Genomic DNA, 20241 nt, shown 5'->3' with positions numbered 1-20241 from the left:
GAAAGCATAGAAAAGCATTATCCAATTGGACGAAAGCTTCCGAGGGCTGCGACATGTCCCCGGAATAATGTCAATTCCGGAAAATGTACACTTGAGAATTTATTATATGTTCTTGCAAATTCCAGGGCGACCAGAAGCAATCTGTTGCAGAATTTATGGCGTTCGTTCACACCACAGTTAACCACATGAGCGACGAGTATTTGATGTCAGAGCGACGCTACAACTACACCACACCGAAGAGCTTTCTGGAACAGGTAAGACTACACTCATCCGTTGAGAACAAGCTTTTTTGTTTGGGTAAAGTTCCTCTGATTTATCTTCATCTATCGAGAAACCATTAACTTGGATTCCACTGTTCTTAGATCAAACTTTACGAGACACTACTTCGGAAGAAGAACATGGAGTTGATGCAAAAGATGGAACGGTTGGAAAACGGTTTGCTGAAATTGCAGAGCACAGCATCACAGGTCGACGACCTCAAAGCGAAGCTTGCCTCGCAAGAGGTGGAGTTGCAACAGAAGAACGAAGATGCGGACAAGTTAATTCAGAAAGTTGGCGTTGAAACTGAGAAAGTCAGCAAAGAAAAAGCAATTGCAGATGAGGAAGAGAAAAAGGTCAGGAAGTTGTTGAAAGACTGAGTATCAGTTCACTAATCACACGTGTTTACCAACCATCTTCTGTTGTGTTCCACTTCATGTATCCCTTGTAAACTCTGCGCCGAATATGAAGATGTAACCATGATGACGATCTCTTTGCAGGTTGCCGTGATCGCCCGAGACGTCGCCGAGAAACAACGATCGTGCGAGGCGGATTTGGCGAAGGCCGAGCCGGCGTTGATTGCTGCTCAAGAAGCTTTGAATACTTTGAATAAGAATAATCTAACCGAACTGAAGTCATTTGGCGCACCACCCGCTGCGGTGACGAACGTCACGGCCGCTGTAATGATGTTGCTCTCACCGCCAACGAAGATCCCTAAAGATCGTAGCTGGAAGGCAAGCAAAATCATGATGGCAAAGGTGTGTAGTTCAAGCCACTTCATTCATGAATAAATTCATGCTAGACTAGTTTATACTGGATAACTCTGTCACTTTTGAAATGCTCTTCCCAGAGGTCCAGTAAGGATCATCTCTTATTGATCCAGTGTTACTACAAGAGGAAACCTAAACTAAACTAACTTTATTTATACTGGATAGCTCTATCAGTTCTAAACTGTTTTTCCTAGAGGTCCAGTAAGGATCATCTCTTATTGATCCAGTGTTACTACAGGAGGAAACCTAAACTAAACCAACTTTATTTATACTGGATAGCTCTATCAGTTCTAAACTGTTCTTCCTAGAGGTCCAGTAAGGATCACTACTTATTGTTCCAGTATTACTACAGGAGGAAACCTAAACTAAACTAACTTTATTTATACTGGATAGTTCTATCAGTTCTAAACTGTTCTTCCTAGAGGTCCAGTAAGGATCACTACTTATTGATCCAGTGTTACTACATTTTTTTAAAGGTGGATCAATTTTTGGACCAATTGTTGAACTACGACAAAGAGAACATTCACGATAACAATCTCAAAGCCGTTCGTCCGTATTTGGACGATCCTGATTTCCGGCCTGAGTTCATATCCTCGAAATCTCTGGCCGCTGGCGGTCTCTGCGCCTGGGTCGTCAACATCATCAAATTCTTCGAGGTGTTCTGCGACGTTGAACCCAAACGACTTGCATTACAAGCTGCTAACGCCGAACTAGCTGCTGCCGAGGACAAACTTAGTAAAATCAAAGCGAAGATCAAGGAATTGGACGACAACTTGGCCGAGTTGACCGCGTCGTTTGAAAAAGCAACTGCAGAGAAGCTGAAATGTCAGGAAGAGGCCGAGAGCACTGCTCGGACAATCTCGCTTGCCAATCGACTGGTCGGCGGCTTGGCGTCGGAGAATGTTCGTTGGGCCGAAGCTGTGCAGAGTTTTAAAGTTCAGTCGACAACTCTACCTGGTGATATCTTGTTGATCTGTGCCTTCGTCTCGTACGGTGGCTGCTTCACCAGGAAGTACCGTGACAGCTTGATGAAGGAAAAACTACCTGAGTTTATGAAACAACAAAAGGTATGAGGCTGTGAAATACTTTCGACAAGAAAAGATAGCAGTTATATAAACAGGGTGGAGCCTTCGAGTCGGAGAGGCCCTTGCTTGAAACGTTGAAGATCCTCTTTCATTACAATTACATCTAATTCCCTTAAAGAGACTACCAACACTGACAACCCCACAATCAAGATATAATTCGTAAACTATCGATTGCATTGAACTGAATAGTTACCAACCTCTCATATCTCAAATATCTTGCTAAAACCCGGCACTCGTTTCTAACTTATCGTAATAATAACTATGAAAGAAGTACTGTGGGACATCAGGGTCTTAAAACGTTGTCTCACCTGTCATGAATTTGTATATCTTGTTAGGTTCAAATACCAATCACCCAAGATCTTGATACGCTCACCCTGCTGACAGACAACGCCACCATCGCTGGCTGGCAGAACGAGAGTCTCCCGTCAGATCGAATGTCAACTGAAAACGCGACGATCCTCACGAACTGCGAACGATGGCCGCTCATGATTGATCCACAGCTGCAAGGAATCAAATGGATCAAAACACGCGAAGGAGAGAGTCTGAGAGTCGTACGTCTTGGAGCGAAAGGGTAAGAGTAAGGCTTGACCATTGGCGAGTGACTATATTGGTTATCTCAGAACTCTTCCCGAGTCTTGGCCAAGAATGGCTTTTCTAGGGTCAATTCCATCTAGAAGCTAAAACAATATTATTGTACAAAGATTCCTTGGGTCCAACCAAGTGATCTACCTCACCCCTGCCCTAAATGGATTAGCTGTTTGTAAGAGGCAACAAACGTACAATTTCGAATTTATTTTAGATTTCTTGACACAATCGAACGTGCTGTCTCAAATGGTGATTGTATTCTGATTGAAAACATGGGCGAATCTATCGACGCTGTGCTTGATCCACTCATTGGAAGAAATACAATCAAAAAAGGAAGGTAAGAATTGACAAGATGAGATGTGATACGGTGAAAGTGAGTTGAAGTTTCATCAGCGTTTGATTACAAAATATGTTGTTGCTTTGGTGGTGGCCATGATTGTTCATACACTCTCGTATCTCAACTCCCCAAACCCTTCCATATGATCGAAGCTTCGCTTGTATTCAAAGCACATCAAGTAGCTCAAACCTTGCACCTTTCTTCTCTTTCAGATATATAAAGATTGGCGACAAGGAAACGGAATACCATCCTGACTTCAGATTAATTCTGCACACGAAGCTTGCCAACCCTCACTACAAGCCTGAGCTGCAAGCGCAAACAACTCTGATCAACTTCACCGTCACACGAGAAGGTCTTGAGGATCAACTGCTGGCCAACGTCGTTGCCAAAGAAAGACCTGATCTTGAAGAAACAAAAGTAAGAGTTGATTCCTAATATAGTCGGGGAACTATTTAATACACTGATCGTAAATCTAGGGCTACTTTTGAAGCACTTTATTAGATTCATTGAGTTAATATTGAGAGTAGAATACGACTTCTAGATAAGATGAAATGATTAGTTATTTAAGTCGTTAGGTTTTAGAGTAATCACTCTAGAATAAACTGAATCCGTATCTTATGAAATACATAGCTGCCCCGAGTCTTTAAATCCAGATTCAACGATTGAATGAAAATTTGATTTTTTCATGATCAACTTTTCAGGCCAAACTGACTCGTCAACAAAATGAGTTCACAGTGAAGCTGAAAGAACTCGAAGATTCGTTGCTGTCGCGTCTCTCAGCCGCAGGCGGGAATTTCCTGGGCGATACTGCGCTGGTTGAGAACCTGGAGACCACCAAGCGTACCGCGGCAGAGATCGAAATACAGGTTGCCGAAGCCAAGGTTACCGAGATTAAGATTAACGAAGCCCGTGAGCAATATCGTCCGGCGGCCGCCAGAGCTTCGCTGCTGTACTTCATATTGAATGATCTGAACAAGATTAATCCCATATACCAGTTTTCACTCAAGGTGAGTTTTTTAGTTAGGGGAGGACATGGTGGGATATAGAGATGTAGAGGAGGACATGGTAGGATATAGAGATGTAGGGGAGGACATCGTAGGATATAGAGATGTAGAGAAGGAGATGGTAGGATATAGAGATGTAGGGGAGGACATGGTAGGATATAGAGATGTATGGGAGGACATGGTGGGATATAGAGATGTAGGGGAGGACATGTAGGATATAGAGATGTATGGGGAGGACATGGTAGGTAGGTAGGTAAGATAATGAAAAACTAAATTTCCTGACCTTGTTTTCAGGCATTCAACGTGGTATTTCAGAAGGCAATTGAACGCGCAGAGCCCAGTCAAGAGATCAAGATTCGTGTAGATAATCTCATCGACTGTATCACGTATTCTGTCTTCATCTACACAACCCGTGGTCTTTTTGAAGCAGACAAGCTTACGTTTACGGCTCAAGTTGCTTTTCAGGTATGTTCATGTTTCCCTCGACTCAAAGATCTCTCGCGGTCACGATCCATTCATTCGTGTTTCACGCGCCGTCTCTTCCGTTTAGATCTTGTTGATGAGAAAGGAAATCAGTTCGACAGAACTGGACTTTTTGCTTCGCTTCCCAGCAGCTGTGAATGTCACAACTCCGGTCGACTTTCTCTCGAACCATTCATGGGGAGGAATCAAGGTGAGTGATGATGTAGACACTCTTTCCAACTTATGATGGCCGAAAACGTTTGTTCTTCAACCCGTCTGGTGTTTCTTTCTTCAGTATATCTCCACCAATCTTTCCTTCTTTTTTTCCACGTAATTTTATACTCTTTCATATTTTTTCCTTGACATAATACTCGTTGAACAAATATGAAACTATATCTACCTCCGCTTTTCCTAACGGTACCAAGTTATATATTATCTTACCCCTGGTTTGCCTCGCTCAAATGTTGTTCTACAACGTCTATTATCAGGCACTGAGCAACATGGAGGAATTCCGTAATCTCGACCGGGATATCGAGGGATCAGCGAAAAGGTGGAAGAAGTTTGTGGAAAGTGAATGTCCCGAGAAAGAGAAGTTCCCGCAAGAATGGAAGAATAAAACCGCTTTGCAGAAACTTTGCATGATGAGAGCTTTAAGACCCGACAGAATGACTTACGCTGTGAGGTAAATATCAAGCCAGGTCCTCCTTGTTGTTTTCCAGGTCGTGTTCACCATACCGTTTATCGATTCTAGGAATTTCATTGAGGAGAAAATGGGTAATAAGTATGTAGAGAACAGGACCATTGAGTTTGCAAAATCGTACGAGGAGACAGGTCCTGGTACCCCTGTGTTCTTTATCCTCTCTCCTGGTGTTGATCCGTTGAAAGATGTCGAGGCATTGGGCAAGAAATTGGGCTTTACGATGGACAACAGAAACTTTCATAACGTCTCTCTTGGCCAGGTACGATGAACTGGTCTGAAACTTTGATCAAATCCCCTCCAACGTTTTTGGAATGTAAACTAAACCTGAGTTCCATGTTCATAATAAATATTTCCTCTCTGACAGGGTCAAGAAATCGTCGCTGAACAAGCTTTGCAGCTGGCCGCGAAAGAAGGACATTGGGTTGTTCTACAGGTAGGTTGGTTTGTTTTTATTAGTCTTGGATCAGGAGGTTTGATTCCAGGCATCCTGGGACCTGTGTGGTTCATAAGAACGTCTTTGCTGTCTCTGGTGATTTGGGCAGTGAGAATTTTTGCATACAAGAATTGTAACAACACACGGTGTGATATTGCATTGTATAGAATATTCACTTGGTGGCGAAATGGTTGTCAACTCTGGAGAAGACACTGGAGGCGTACAGCGAGGGAAGCCACGAGAACTATCGTGTTTACATGTCTGCAGAACCGGCTGGTTCACCTGACAGTCATATCATACCACAAGGTATTCTCGAATCTTCGATCAAGATCACAAATGAACCACCAACTGGAATGCTGGCAAATCTTCATCAAGCTTTGGACAACTTTAATCAGGTATTGGATCATCGTGTTTTGCTCTCCACTCCAAACTCCAAAGCAAATCCTCTTAAGTTGGAGGTTGCCTCCCGAGATGATACTAAACTAAGCTAAATTTCTATACATTTACCCTGATTTTTTTCAAATAATTTTCCTACAGGACACCCTGGAGATGTGTGCTCGTGAAAACGAGTTCAAAAGCATTCTGTTTGCTTTATGTTACTTCCACGCTGTTGTCGCTGAGAGACGAAAGTTTGGTCCACAGGGATGGAATCGATCGTATCCCTTCAATACGGGTGATTTGACGATCAGCGTGAATGTTTTGTATAACTATCTTGAAGCTAATGCTAAGGTAACGTCTCTTTTCAATCTATTGCATGCAAGAAAACACAGTCGAACTGGGTGGATTTAACTGTGCTGAACTAAACTTAGCTGGACCGGACCGAATCGAATGGAACGGAATCGAACCGAACTGAGCTGATCTGATCTTTTTTCACTCCAGGTTCCATGGACAGATCTTCGTTATCTATTTGGAGAGATTATGTACGGAGGACACATCACTGATGACTGGGATCGCCGGCTCTGTCGAACATATCTTGAAGAATATATGAAACCAGAAATGGTAAGAATAAAGAGTCATTGAGATTGTTTTGAAATCTCCAGCAATTGTACAACATCATGCAGGGCGACTTGTAACTTCTAACTTTCACAACTGTTTTTTTGCGTACTTGCATTTTCTCTTTGATAACAATGTCTTCATTGCTCGTGCTCTTTTTAGTTGGAAGGTGAGCTCAATCTTGCGCCAAGTTTCCCGGTCCCTGGAAATAGCGACTACAAAGGCTACCATACGTACATTGACGAGGTTTTGCCACCAGAGAGTCCGTATCTTTACGGTTTGCATCCAAACGCCGAAATTGGCTTCCTGACTGCCACCTCGGATAACCTTTTCAAGACCGTGCTTGAGATGCAACCACGTGACACTGGTGGTGGAGATGGTGGCGGCGGTACGCGTGAGGAGAAGGTGGGTTGGTTATGGATAATTGTTGATATTAGGATTCGAAATAGATCATCGGATAATAGAGGTGGTTTTTGTTGGTGTCTCTGAAGCTGTACCTGGTCACTGTTGCTGTTTGGTGCATGGTCTAATCGCCGTGTAATGTTGCTCTCTTAGGTGAAGCAAGTTCTTGACGAGATATTGGAGAAGCTACCGGATGATTTCAACGTTCAGGAAATGATGGCGCGTTGTGAAGATCGCAATCCCTACGTGGTCGTCGCGTTCCAGGAATGTGAGCGGATGAGTATGCTGACTAGCGAGATGAGACGAAGTCTAAGAGAGTTAGATCTTGGTTTGAAGGTACGTTCCTTACGGCTCGTTGTTAATGCGATTTTCTTAGTTTTTTGCAGAGATGTGAACGATACTGTATACTGAAAGATACTGTTTACAACTACATATTCAGTGCATAATATTCAAGTTGACTCATTCAAAAGAGTTGTAAGAGTGTTATTTAATTTTGACTTATTCACCGTTTAAGCTAAACGGCCTTGATACAACCTGTATGCCCCTGATGTATAAGAGCTCTTATTTCAACATCCGTAACTGTTCACTTGTTTACATCAATTTTTGACTTAAGAACATTAGGATTACGTCTTGGATTAGGGTTATTACGGTTCAAGGTCAAACCCCTAATTCCAACCCCTTCATTCTACAAGGGTGAACTTACAATCACTGCTGATATGGAGGACCTTTCAAATGCTTTATTCTTCGATCACGTGCCTGGCTCGTGGGAGCGCCGTGCTTACCCATCCATGGCGACTCTTGCGGCCTGGTTCTCTGATCTCTTGCTGCGCATCAAGGAACTGGAGAGCTGGACTTCGGATTTCTGTCTTCCGAACGTCGTCTGGCTTTCGGGTTTCTTCAACCCGCAGTCATTCCTGACCGCAATCGAACAATCCATGGCGCGCAAGAACGAATGGCCGTTGGACAAAATGACACTATCCGTGGACGTGACGAAGAAAAATAAAGAAGATTTCAACAGTCCTCCGCGCGAAGGAGCGTACGTTCACGGTTTGTTCATGGAAGGCGCCCGTTGGGACACCCAGACAGGTATGATCGCCGAGTCTCGACTCAAAGAGCTCACACCTAACATGCCAGTCATATTTATCAAAGCGATCCCAGTCGATAAACAGGATACGAAGAATGTCTACGAATGTCCTGTTTACAAAACAAGACAGCGAGGTCCTACTTACGTGTGGAATTTCTTCCTAAAAACCAAAGAGAACCCAGCTAAGTGGACCCTGGCCGGCGTTGCGTTACTCCTCAGCGCTTGAATGCTTCGAGACGAGAAGGAGAAATATAACCGTGCGCGATAAGTTTGTAACAAAAAATTTCAGTATTTGCCTAATAGCATTGTTGTGAAATAGCCGTTTGTTGTTTGTTGTATATAGAGTTAATAATCCTAAAGTTTCACTGCCCTTACTTTGTATAATAAATGAAATGTATTTTTTACCAACGACGTTTATAGCCGTTGTTAACTTATTTTTAACGATACATGATAGCGGCAATTTTGCCGCCCGAAGAAAGACTGTGTAATATATAATTCAGATGATTATTTATTAAACAGAATGATTTTAAATTTCATTGCGTTGTCGTTTGATGTACCCATTTATATAAATTAGGAAAAATGTTTTCATTATGACCTTGAAAATCGTAAAAAACCATGCAAAGGTGATGATGCACTGGTAGTGCAAACAATGACAAAGGATGCGAAGGTGAGAAAAAGTAAAGGCCCATTTTGTTGTCACTTATAATTCTTTGCTCCGATTTCAGTGCGATTCTCTTCTTTTGCTAGATGATTGAGACGGGTTGAGAGATTGTTCACTAGAGAAATTGAATTCGTGTTTTTCACGGCAATTTCACGTTTCTGAGCAAGTTTGCCGTCTTGTCTGATCAAAGTTAAGTATTTTGCTTCACTGTTTATCTCTTTCTAACCAGAAATTACCCTCTTACGTTATGCTCCCTGATCACATTCGAAATGGTGATGGATCCACGACCATCGGCCATAGGCCTTCCTTAAGGAGTACAGTGTACTGAGCCGAGCCCTTTTTTCGTTGTATATAGGTTTATCTGAACAGCCAGTTGTCAAGATGAACGTGAAGATGAAATAAGATGAAATAGAAGACTCGCCCGGCCAAATTCAAAATGGCGATGCCAAAGAAAACCACCCACGTGGACCTTTCGCGGACCTTTCTGAGCAAGATTGTTTTGCCGTCTGGTCAAAGTTAAGTATTTTCTTTACAGTTATTTGTCTCCCGCTTAATCCTTTGGTCAGAAATAAAAAAGCGCCATTTTTAGCATTTTAAGACAGTTTTTGAACAGTTGAAAAAGTCGTCAAAATCGACCAAAATGGTAAGGGTAAGCCTTACCATTCTTGTCAAAATTGACGACTTTTTCAATGTTCCAAAAAGCAACCAAATATGGTCTAAACCAAAGAGATTAATCTTAGGAGGCCATTTTTTATATGTTAACACAGTTTTAGAAAATTTTCAAAAGTCGTCAAAATTGACCAAAATGGTAAGGGGTAAGCCCTCAATTTTGACGATTTTTCAATGTTCCAAAAACCAACCAAATATGCTCTAAAATGAAAGATATTAGTCTTAGGAAGCCATTTTTAGCATTTTAAAACAGTTTTTGAACAGTTGAAAAAGTCGTCAAAATTGACCAAAATGGTAAGGGGTAAGCCTTACCATGCATTTATGGTCAAAATTGACCAAAATGGTAAGGGGTAAGCCTTACCATTTATGGTCAATTTTCACGATTTTTCAATGTTCCAAAAACCAACCAAATATGCTCTAAAATGAAAGATATTAGTCCTAGGAAGCCATTTTTAGCATTTTAAGACCGTTTTTGAACAGTTGAAAAAGTCTTCAAAATTGACCAAAATGGTAAGGGGTAAGCCTTACTTAGGACCTTCACCCCACTGCAACCTTTGCTCTATGGCACCGCCTCGACCACGGTAAAAAACCCTTGTCGCGTCGATGTGGCGTAAAATTGGATCACCCTGGAAGACGTCCGTGGCAAATAACACGACGTTTGCCATAAGCAACGACGGCAGTTTAGTAATCAATCGCATGCATGCGAGCCTCGAAGGAGAATACGTACAGAGTTATCGTAATGTAACATACGTTGACTACCACGTCCATATCCCTCGAGATAGCTAGCCCACAAGTTGACGTCGTCAATGTTATGCAAAAATACGAAGAGTCTGTCATCCCAAATGGAGTGAAAAGAACGTGGCACATTAACTACAACAACGTTTCCACAGGACAAGCCAGCGATTGTCGAAAGACCGTGCACCTTTGTCGCCGAAAATCTCCGGACGCCGATAAGCCGGAGAAGTGCGAGAGTGGTGAAATTAAAATAATTCTTCACGTCAATACGTGTGAGTTTACGCTGGTATACAACGACAGCTCAATTTTACGTCGAATTTTACCCATCGGATGTCCAGGGCAGTGACAATCCTCAACTATTTTTGTTAAACATAAAAAGCCGAGGAGTATCGACTGATCCACCGGCAACGACCAATCGAAGCCACAGATCGGAAACTACAACAACCATTGTTTCAAAAATACAAACAACCATCAGTCGGAAGTGCTCCATAATCAATGATCAAACACCATACTGCCTTTCTTTGTCAATCCAAAATACACCAAAATTTCCAGAAGTGCCCCATAACCAATGGTGAATAACATCTTCATCGTTCCAAAGAAGTTCAAATTTCTTGCTCTGGAAAAATGTTTGCACCTTCTCTATAACTCACAATTGAAAATACTCCAAAATTCCAGTCGGAAGTGCTCCATAATCAATGATCAAACACCATACTGCCTTTCTTTGTCAATCCAAAATACACCAAAATTTCTTTCAGAAGTGCCCCATAACCAATGGTTAATATCATTTCATCGTTCCAAAGAAGTTCAAATTGCTTGCTCCGGAAAAATGTTTGCACCTTCCCCATAACGCACAATTGAAAATACTCCAAAATTCCAGTCGGAAGTGCTCCATAATCAATGATCAAACACCATACTGCCTTTCTTTGTCAATCCAAATTACACCAAAATTTCTTTCAGAAGTGCCCCATAACCAATGGTGAATAACATCTTCATCGTTCCAAAGAAGTTCAAATTTCTTGCTCTGGAAAAATGTTTGCACCTTCTCTATAACTCACAATTGAAAATACTCCAAAATTCCAGTCGGAAGTGCTCCATAATCAATGATCAAACACCATACTGCCTTTCTTTGTCAATCCAAAATACACCAAAATTTCTTTCAGAAGTGCCCCATAACCAATGGTGAATATCATGTGCATCGTTCCAAAGAAGTTTAAATTGCTTGCTCCGGAAAAATGTTTGCACCTTCCCCATAACGCACAATTGAAAATACTTCAAAATTCCAGTCGGAAGTGCTCCATAATCAATGATCAAACACGATACTGCCTTTCTTTGTCAATCCAATTACACCAAAATTTCTTTCAGAAGTGCCCCATAACCAATGGTGAATAACATCTTCATCGTTCCAAAGAAGTTCAAATTTCTTGCTCTGGAAAAATGTTTGCACCTTCTCTATAACTCACAATTGAAAATACTCCAAAATTCCAGTCGGAAGTGCTCCATAATCAATGATCAAACACCATACTGCCTTTCTTTGTCAATCCAAAATACACCAAAATTTCTTTCAGAAGTGCCCCATAACCAATGGTGAATAACATCTTCATCGTTCCAAAGAAGTTCAATTTCTTGCTCTGGAAAAATGTTTGCACCTTCCTCATAACGCACAATTGAAAATACTCCAAAATTCCAGTCGGAAGTGCTCCATAATCAATGATCAAACACCATACTGCCTTTCTTTGTCAATCCAAATTACACCAAAATTTCTTTCAGAAGTGCCCCATAACCAATGGTGAATAACATCTTCATCGTTCCAAAGAAGTTCAAATTTCTTGCTCTGGAAAAATGTTTGCACCTTCTCTATAACTCACAATTGAAAATACTTCAAAATTCCAGTCGGAAGTGCTCCATAATCAATGATCAAACACCATACTGCCTTTCTTTGTCAATCCAAAATACACCAAAATTTCTTTCAGAAGTGCCCCATAACCAATGGTGAATAACATCTTCATCGTTCCAAAGAAGTTCAAATTTCTTGCTATTGAAAAATGTTTGCACCTTCCTCATAACGCACAATTGAAAATACTCCAAAATTCCAGTCGGAAGTGCTCCATAATCAATGATCAAACACCATACTGCCTTTCTTTGTCAATCCAAAATACACCAAAATTTCTTTCAGAAGTGCCCCATAACCAATGGTGAATATCATGTGCATCGTTCCAAAGAAGTTTAAATTGCTTGCTCCGGAAAAATGTTTGCACCTTCCCCATAACGCACAATTGAAAATACTCCAAAATTCCAGTCGGAAGTGCTCCATAATCAATGATCAAACACGATACTGCCTTTCTTTGTCAATCCAAATTACACCAAAATTTCTTTCAGAAGTGCCCCATAACCAATGGTGAATAACATCTTCATCGTTCCAAAGAAGTTCAAATTTCTTGCTCTGGAAAAATGTTTGCACCTTCTCTATAACTCACAATTGAAAATACTCCAAAATTCCAGTCGGAAGTGCTCCATAATCAATGATCAAACACCATACTGCCTTTCTTTGTCAATCCAAAATACACCAAAATTTCTTTCAGAAGTGCCCCATAACCAATGGTGAATAACATCTTCATCGTTCCAAAGAAGTTCAAATTTCTTGCTCTGGAAAAATGTTTGCACCTTCCTCATAACGCACAATTGAAAATACTCCAAAATTCCAGTCGGAAGTGCTCCATAATCAATGATCAAACACCATACTGCCTTTCTTTGTCAATCCAAAATACACCAAAATTTCTTTCAGAAGTGCCCCATAACCAATGGTGAATAACATCTTCATCGTTCCAAAGAAGTTCAAATTTCTTGCTCTGGAAAAATGTTTGCACCTTCTCTATAACTCACAATTGAAAATACTCCAAAATTCCAGTCGGAAGTGCTCCATAATCAATGATCAAACACCATACTGCCTTTCTTTGTCAATCCAAAATACACCAAAATTTCTTTCAGAAGTGCCCCATAACCAATGGTGAATAACATCTTCATCGTTCCAAAGAAGTTCAAATTTCTTGCTCTGGAAAAATGTTTGCACCTTCCTCATAACGCACAATTGAAAATACTCCAAAATTCCAGTCGGAAGTGCTCCATAATCAATGATCAAACACCATACTGCCTTTCTTTGTCAATCCAAATTACACCAAAATTTCTTTCAGAAGTGCCCCATAACCAATGGTGAATAACATCTTCATCGTTCCAAAGAAGTTCAAATTTCTTGCTCTGGAAAAATGTTTGCACCTTCTCTATAACTCACAATTGAAAATACTCCAAAATTCCAGTCGGAAGTGCTCCATAATCAATGATCAAACACCATACTGCCTTTCTTTGTCAATCCAAAATACACCAAAATTTCTTTCAGAAGTGCCCCATAACCAATGGTGAATAACATCTTCATCGTTCCAAAGAAGTTCAAATTTCTTGCTCTGGAAAAATGTTTGCACCTTCCTCATAACGCACAATTGAAAATACTCCAAAATTCCAGTCGGAAGTGCTCCATAATCAATGATCAAACACCATACTGCCTTTCTTTGTCAATCCAAAATACACCAAAATTTCTTTCAGAAGTGCCCCATAACCAATGGTGAATATCATGTGCATCGTTCCAAAGAAGTTTAAATTGCTTGCTCCGGAAAAATGTTTGCACCTTCCCCATAACGCACAATTGAAAATACTCCAAAATTCCAGTCGGAAGTGCTCCATAATCAATGATCAAACACGATACTGCCTTTCTTTGTCAATCCAAATTACACCAAATTTCTTTCAGAAGTGCCCCATAACCAATGGTGAATAACATCTTCATCGTTCCAAAGAAGTTCAAATTTCTTGCTCTGGAAAAATGTTTGCACCTTCTCTATAACTCACAATTGAAAATACTCCAAAATTCCAGTCGGAAGTGCTCCATAATCAATGATCAAACACGATACTGCCTTTCTTTGTCAATCCAAATTACACCAAAATTTCTTTCAGAATTGCCCCATAACCAATGGTGAATAACATCTTCATCGTTCCAAAGAAGTTCAAATTTCTTGCTCTGGAAAAATGTTTGCACCTTCCTCATAACGCACAATTGAAAATACTCCAAAATTCCAGTCGGAAGTGCTCCATAATCAATGATCAAACACCATACTGCCTTTCTTTGTCAATCCAAAATACACCAAAATTTCTTTCAGAAGTGCCCCATAACCAATGGTGAATAACATCTTCATCGTTCCAAAGAAGTTCAAATTTCTTGCTCTGGAAAAATGTTTGCACCTTCCTCATAACGCACAATTGAAAATACTCCAAAATTCCAGTCGGAAGTGCTCCATAATCAATGATCAAACACCATACTGCCTTTCTTTGTCAATCCAAAATACACCAAAATTTCTTTCAGAAGTGCCCCATAACCAATGGTGAATAACATCTTCATCGTTCCAAAGAAGTTCAAATTTCTTGCTCTGGAAAATGTTTGCACCTTCCTCATAACGCACAATTGAAAATACTCCAAAATTCCAGTCGGAAGTGCTCCATAATCAATGATCAAACACCATACTGCCTTTCTTTGTCAATCCAAATACACCAAAATTTCTTTCAGAAGTGCCCCATAACCAATGGTGAATAACATCTTCATCGTTCCAAAGAAGTTCAAATTTCTTGCTCTGGAAAAATGTTTGCACCTTCCTCATAACGCACAATTGAAAATACTCCAAAATTCCAGTCGGAAGTGCTCCATAATCAATGATCAAACACCATACTGCCTTTCTTTGTCAATCCAAAATACACCAAAATTTCTTTCAGAAGTGCCCCATAACCAATGGTGAATAACATCTTCATGTTCCAAAGAAGTTTAAATTGCTTGCTCCGGAAAAATGTTTGCACCTTCCCCATAACGCACAATTGAAAATACTCCAAAATTCCAGTCGGAAGTGCTCCATAATCAATGATCAAACACCATACTGCCTTTCTTTGTCAATCCAAATTACACCAAAATTTCTTTCAGAAGTGCCCCATAACCAATGGTGAATAACATCTGCATCGTTCCAAAGAAGTTCAAATTGCTTGCTCTGGAGAAACGTTTGCATCTTGCCTTTAACTCACAATTAAAAAAACGCCAAAATTCCAGTCGGAAATGTTCAATAATCTAACACCATACTGCCTTTTTTTGTCAATCGAAAATACACCAAAATTCCTTTCGGAAGTGCCCCATAACCACTGGTGAATAATATCTTCGTCGTTCCAAAGAAGTGGGTAAGCCTTACCATTTATGGTCAATTTTCACGATTTATCAATGTTCCAAAAACCAACCAAATATGCTTTAAAATGAAAGATATTAGCCTTAGGAAGCCATTTTTTGCATGCTAACACAGTTTTAGAAAATTTTGAAAAGTCGTCAAAATTGACCAAAATGGTAAGGGGTAAGCCTTACCATTTATGGTCAATTTTCACGATTTTTCAATGTTCCAAAAACCAACCAAATATGCTCTAAAATGAAAGATATTAGTCTTAGGAAGCCATTTTTAGCATTTTGAGACACTTTTTGAAAAGTTGAAAAAGTGGTCAAAATTGACTGAAATGGTAAGGCTTACCCCTTACCATTTTGGTCAATTTTGACGACTTTTTGAACTTTTCAAAAACTGTCTTAAAATGCTAAAAATGGCTTCCTAAGACTAATATCTTTCATTTTAGAGCATATTTGGTTGGTTTTTGGAACATTGAAAAAGTCGTCAATTTTGACAAGAATTGTTTACCCCTTACCATTTTGGTCTATTTTGAGGACTTTTTGAACTTTTCAAAAACGGTCTTAAAATGCTAAAAATGGCTTCCTACGACTAATATCTTTCATTTTAGAGCATTTTGAGACACTTTTTTGAAAAGTTAAAAAAGTGGTCAAAATTGACCAAAATGGTGAGGCTTACCCCTTACCATTTTGGTCAATTTTGACGACTTTTTCAACTGTTCAAAAACGGTCTTAAAATGCTAAAAATGGCTTTCTAAGACTAATATCTTGTATTTTAGATAATTTTTAGACAGTTTTTGAAAAGTTGAAAAAGTCATCAAGATTGACCAAAATGGTAAGGCTTACCCCTTACCATTTTGGTCAGTTTTGACGACTTTTTCAACTGTTCAAAAACGGTCTTAAAATGCTAAAAATGGCTTTTTAAGACTAATATCTTTCATTTTAGAGCATATTTGGTTGGTTTTTGGAACATTGAAAGATCGTCAAAATTGACCATAAATGCATGGTAAGGCTTACCCCTTACCATTTTTTGAACTGTTCAACAACTGTCTTAAAATGCTAAAAATTGCTTCCTAAGACTTATATCTTTCATTTTAGATCATATTTGGTTGGTTTTTGGAACATTGAAAAAGTCGTCAATTTGCCTTCAAGTATTCAAATGTATTATTTTATGCCAAGTATCAAAACACTACGCGGTGGCCTAGTGATTAAGGCTACCGCCCTACCGGGTTGTGAGCGTAGGTTCGAATCCTGCAAGGGGAAGTGCAATTTTTCCCACCTAAATTGCTATTTAGTTTTAAAATTCTGCGAATAGGATTAAGTAAATAAAGAACATGAGCTTTTGAAAAGTGATGCTGTGGCCCAGTGGTTAAGGCTACGGGCTACCAGATTGTAAACCTAGGTTCGAATCCTACATGGGAAAAGCTCCATTTTTCCTACCGAAATTGTTCTTTAATTTAAACTTCATCGAAAAGGATTAGGTCAAATAAAGAACAATAGCTTTCGACAAATGATGCGGTGGCCTAATGGTTCAGACGTTCGTCTCTCAATCCGAAGACTAACGTTTCAACTCCTGGCAATGCAACAAAATTAGCCTGAAAACTTTCGGTGTGATTTGGAATGTTTAGAACAGCTAAAAGACTTCTCGGCCTTTGCAAATGACCGTAAATTGAAAAAAATTTGAAAAATAAAAACCAAAAAAAAATTATCGCCTTCAAAAGTACCTGAAAATTGAAAGAAAAGCTCAAGAAAAAACAGTATTATAAAAACACGTGTTTTCTAAAAAGCCTGAAAATGAAGAAAGTCGGCCGGAAAAAAAATGAACAATTTCCCGCTTTTAAAAAACTCATGTTTACTTACCTTAATTTTTTTTCACGAAAATTTGACAGGGTGATTTTCTCGAGAGTGAAAAAATTTAATTTTTTTCACTTTTTGTAAATTCTCTTAGATTTTTTTTTTTATGAAGATGTATTTTGTCTTGGGCTACTGTGTCTATCTTGGGCTACCTGTGTCTGACTTGACACAGGTAGCCCAAGACATAATACTTTTTCGAAAATAAAAGAGAATTCTTAGAAGAAAAAAATAGAAAATAAACTAGAGACCACAAGACAAAAATCAAGTTTCTTCTTAAACTTTTTAAAAAACATTTAGAGAAAAACATTAAGAAGAAACTAGAGAAAAAAAAATAGAAAAAAAACTAGAGAAATAGAAAAAAAAACAGAGAAAAAAACTAACTAAAAGAAAACTAACTAGAAAAACTAGAGAAAAACTAGAGAATAAAAGACAAGAGAAAAAAACTAGAGAAATAGAAGGAAAAATAGAGAAATAGAAGAAAAAACTAGAGAAAAAAAAACTAGAGAAAAAACTAAGAAAAACTAGAGAAAAAAACTAAGTAGAAAAACTAAAGAAAAAAACAAGAGAAAAACATTAAGAAAAAACTAGAGAAAAAAAATAAGTAGAAAAATAGAAAAAAACTAGAGAAATAGAAGAAAAAACCATAGAAAAAAACTAACTAGAAAAACTAGAGAAAAAACAAGAGAAAAACATTAAGAAAAAACTAGAGAAAAAAACTAAATAGAAAAAAACTCAAGAAATAGAAGAAAAAACCAGAGAAAAGAAAACTAACTAGAAAAACTGAAAAAAAAACTAGAGAATAAAAGACAAGAGAAAAAAACTAGAGAAATAAAAGAAAAAATAGAGAAATAGAAGAAAAAACTAGAGAAATGGAAGAAAATACTAACAGGTTTAACTTAGAAAAAATACTAAAAAAACACTAAGAGGTTTAATTTAGAATTGTCAAGTCACACAGAAGAACTTGCAAAATAAAAACACAACACCATCAGACGAAAAAGGTTTATTTCTTAAACTTTACAAAGAAAAAAGATTTATAAATCTAAGTTTTAAAAATTGTCACATAATTCATCACATTTCACACTAAAAAACATTAATTAATGAATCTGGGTGCCTTTCAACTTTCTTCAACACCAAAGAAAAAAAGAATTTCATCAAAAAAATAATATGAGAAAATATATTTAGAGAAAATACTAATACTAAGAAGAAATTAAAGAGAAAAGAAGTATGAGAAAAAGCCAAAAGCAACTGCCAAAATATTTCCAATTGTGAAAGCACAGGGAAAAACATGCAAAATCAAAACACCAACACCGCCAGACAAAAAAGGTTTACTTCTTAAACTTTACAAAGAAAAAAGTTATCTTTATAAATCCAAGTTTTGAAAATTGTCACATAAGTCATCAAATTTCACACTAAAATATATGAATTAATGAATCTGGGTGCCTTTCAACTATCTTCAACACAAAAGTAAAAAAAAGAATTTCATCAAAAAAATAAGAGAAAATATATTTAGAACAAAAACTGATACTAAGATAGAAATTAAAGAGAAAAGAAGTATAAGAAAAAGCCAAGGGCCTAAAGCAACTGTCAAAATCTTTTCAATTGTGAAAGCACAAGGAAAAACATGCAAAATCAAAACACTAACACCACCAGACAAAAAAGGTTTACTTCTTAAACTTTACAAAGAATAATTTCTCTTTATAAATCTAAGTTTTGAAAATTGTCACATAATTGATCACATTTCACACATGTTATCACGCACTAAATTATATTAATTAATGAATCTAGGATAGGGCTGAAATAATTCAGGTTCTTCAGGGGTGTCTTTCAACTTTCTTCAACTTCATTCATTCTAAAGAGAAAAAGCATTTCATCAATCCTTTTAGGCAAAAAGTGGTAGCAAAGTTTGTATTTTCAACCTGACATCATTATTAAAAGATATTACTCATTATCTAACTTTAGTCATCTGTTTTATGCCAATTATATTTTTGCCATTTTCAATAAAAAGAATGTGTCACATGCATATATTCAACCCAGACATATGTCACTATTTAATTTGAATACAGAATATAAATAACAGGGAAATCAGAAAAATTTCTCCCAAGTTCTCCCACTTTTTCGTGGATATTTATTGTAAGACCACCACAGGAATTTTAGTAATCAGCCAGACTGGTTCAGCTGTTATAGCATTAAGTTTCATCATTGGTTTCACACATGGTGACCATAGAAGCAAATTTCAATTTCATAGTTGTCATCTCAACAATGTCGTGGCTTTTTAAAATCAAATGCTGACCATCCATGACAAAATCAAATTACCTCTGTGAAGAAATCTTGTCACTTCCAATGTTCATCTGACAGTAAAGTTCATATCCACAACTCATGTTGCACTCTTGACCAAGAAAAATCTTGAATATAGATTTATAAATAAGACATGATTAATATAAAATTCCATTTTCAACTATCTTAATTATTGTCTAGTTTTTGGTCAGGTATTCTATGGTTATACTTCATCCCTCTATATATAACTATGGTTGCTATATTTATTTAAAGACCACCACAGGAATTTATTACTGGTGACACATAGTGAGCATGGAAGCAATGTTAACTTAGTAATCTTAACAAAATTTGTGACTGCCTGACAATTTTTCAAAAAAAAATCCTAGTTGCAGCAAATTCCCCCTTATACTAAATAACAAAATATATACCGGGCAGTTGATATGTATTACAAGGTCACTACAAGAATTTCAGCTGCAAGGCTAATATAAATTTTGAAGAAACAATCTAATTACCTTTGCGCAGAAATCTTGTTCACTTCCAATGTTCATCTGACAGTAAAGTTCATATCCACAGCTCAAATTGCACTCTTGACCAAGGAAAATCTTAAATATAAGAAGACATGATTAATATAAAATTGCATTTTCAACTATCTTAATTATTGTCTAGTTTTTGGTCAGGTACTCTATG

General features: G+C 38.1%; 1 protein-coding gene across 1 annotated transcript in view; it reads left to right on the top strand.

The window, feature by feature from the left end:
• The window catches only part of LOC114519304 (dynein beta chain, ciliary-like), a 31631-nt gene extending 22987 nt beyond the window's left edge, over positions 1–8644 (top strand). The window contains 19 exon segments of the mRNA XM_028539421.1: positions 126–254; positions 363–614; positions 759–1016; positions 1505–2095; positions 2449–2684; positions 2913–3035; positions 3248–3452; positions 3737–4042; positions 4334–4504; positions 4590–4712; positions 4990–5183; positions 5253–5460; positions 5566–5634; positions 5802–6029; positions 6172–6363; positions 6514–6633; positions 6790–7032; positions 7183–7365; positions 7722–8644. Of these exon segments, the coding sequence (XP_028395222.1) occupies positions 126–254; positions 363–614; positions 759–1016; positions 1505–2095; positions 2449–2684; positions 2913–3035; positions 3248–3452; positions 3737–4042; positions 4334–4504; positions 4590–4712; positions 4990–5183; positions 5253–5460; positions 5566–5634; positions 5802–6029; positions 6172–6363; positions 6514–6633; positions 6790–7032; positions 7183–7365; positions 7722–8339 (4449 nt within the window). The 3' untranslated portion in view covers positions 8340–8644.
• Positions 8645–20241: the final 11597 nt, after the last annotated feature.

The sequence above is a fragment of the Dendronephthya gigantea genome, unplaced genomic scaffold, assembly GCF_004324835.1.
Source record: "Dendronephthya gigantea isolate DGI-Jeju-01 unplaced genomic scaffold, DenGig_1.0 000013F, whole genome shotgun sequence".
Classification (NCBI taxonomy): domain Eukaryota; kingdom Metazoa; phylum Cnidaria; class Anthozoa; order Malacalcyonacea; family Nephtheidae; genus Dendronephthya; species Dendronephthya gigantea.
Note: the sequence above shows the minus strand (reverse complement) of the source record. Positions and strands in the feature narration are given on the sequence as shown.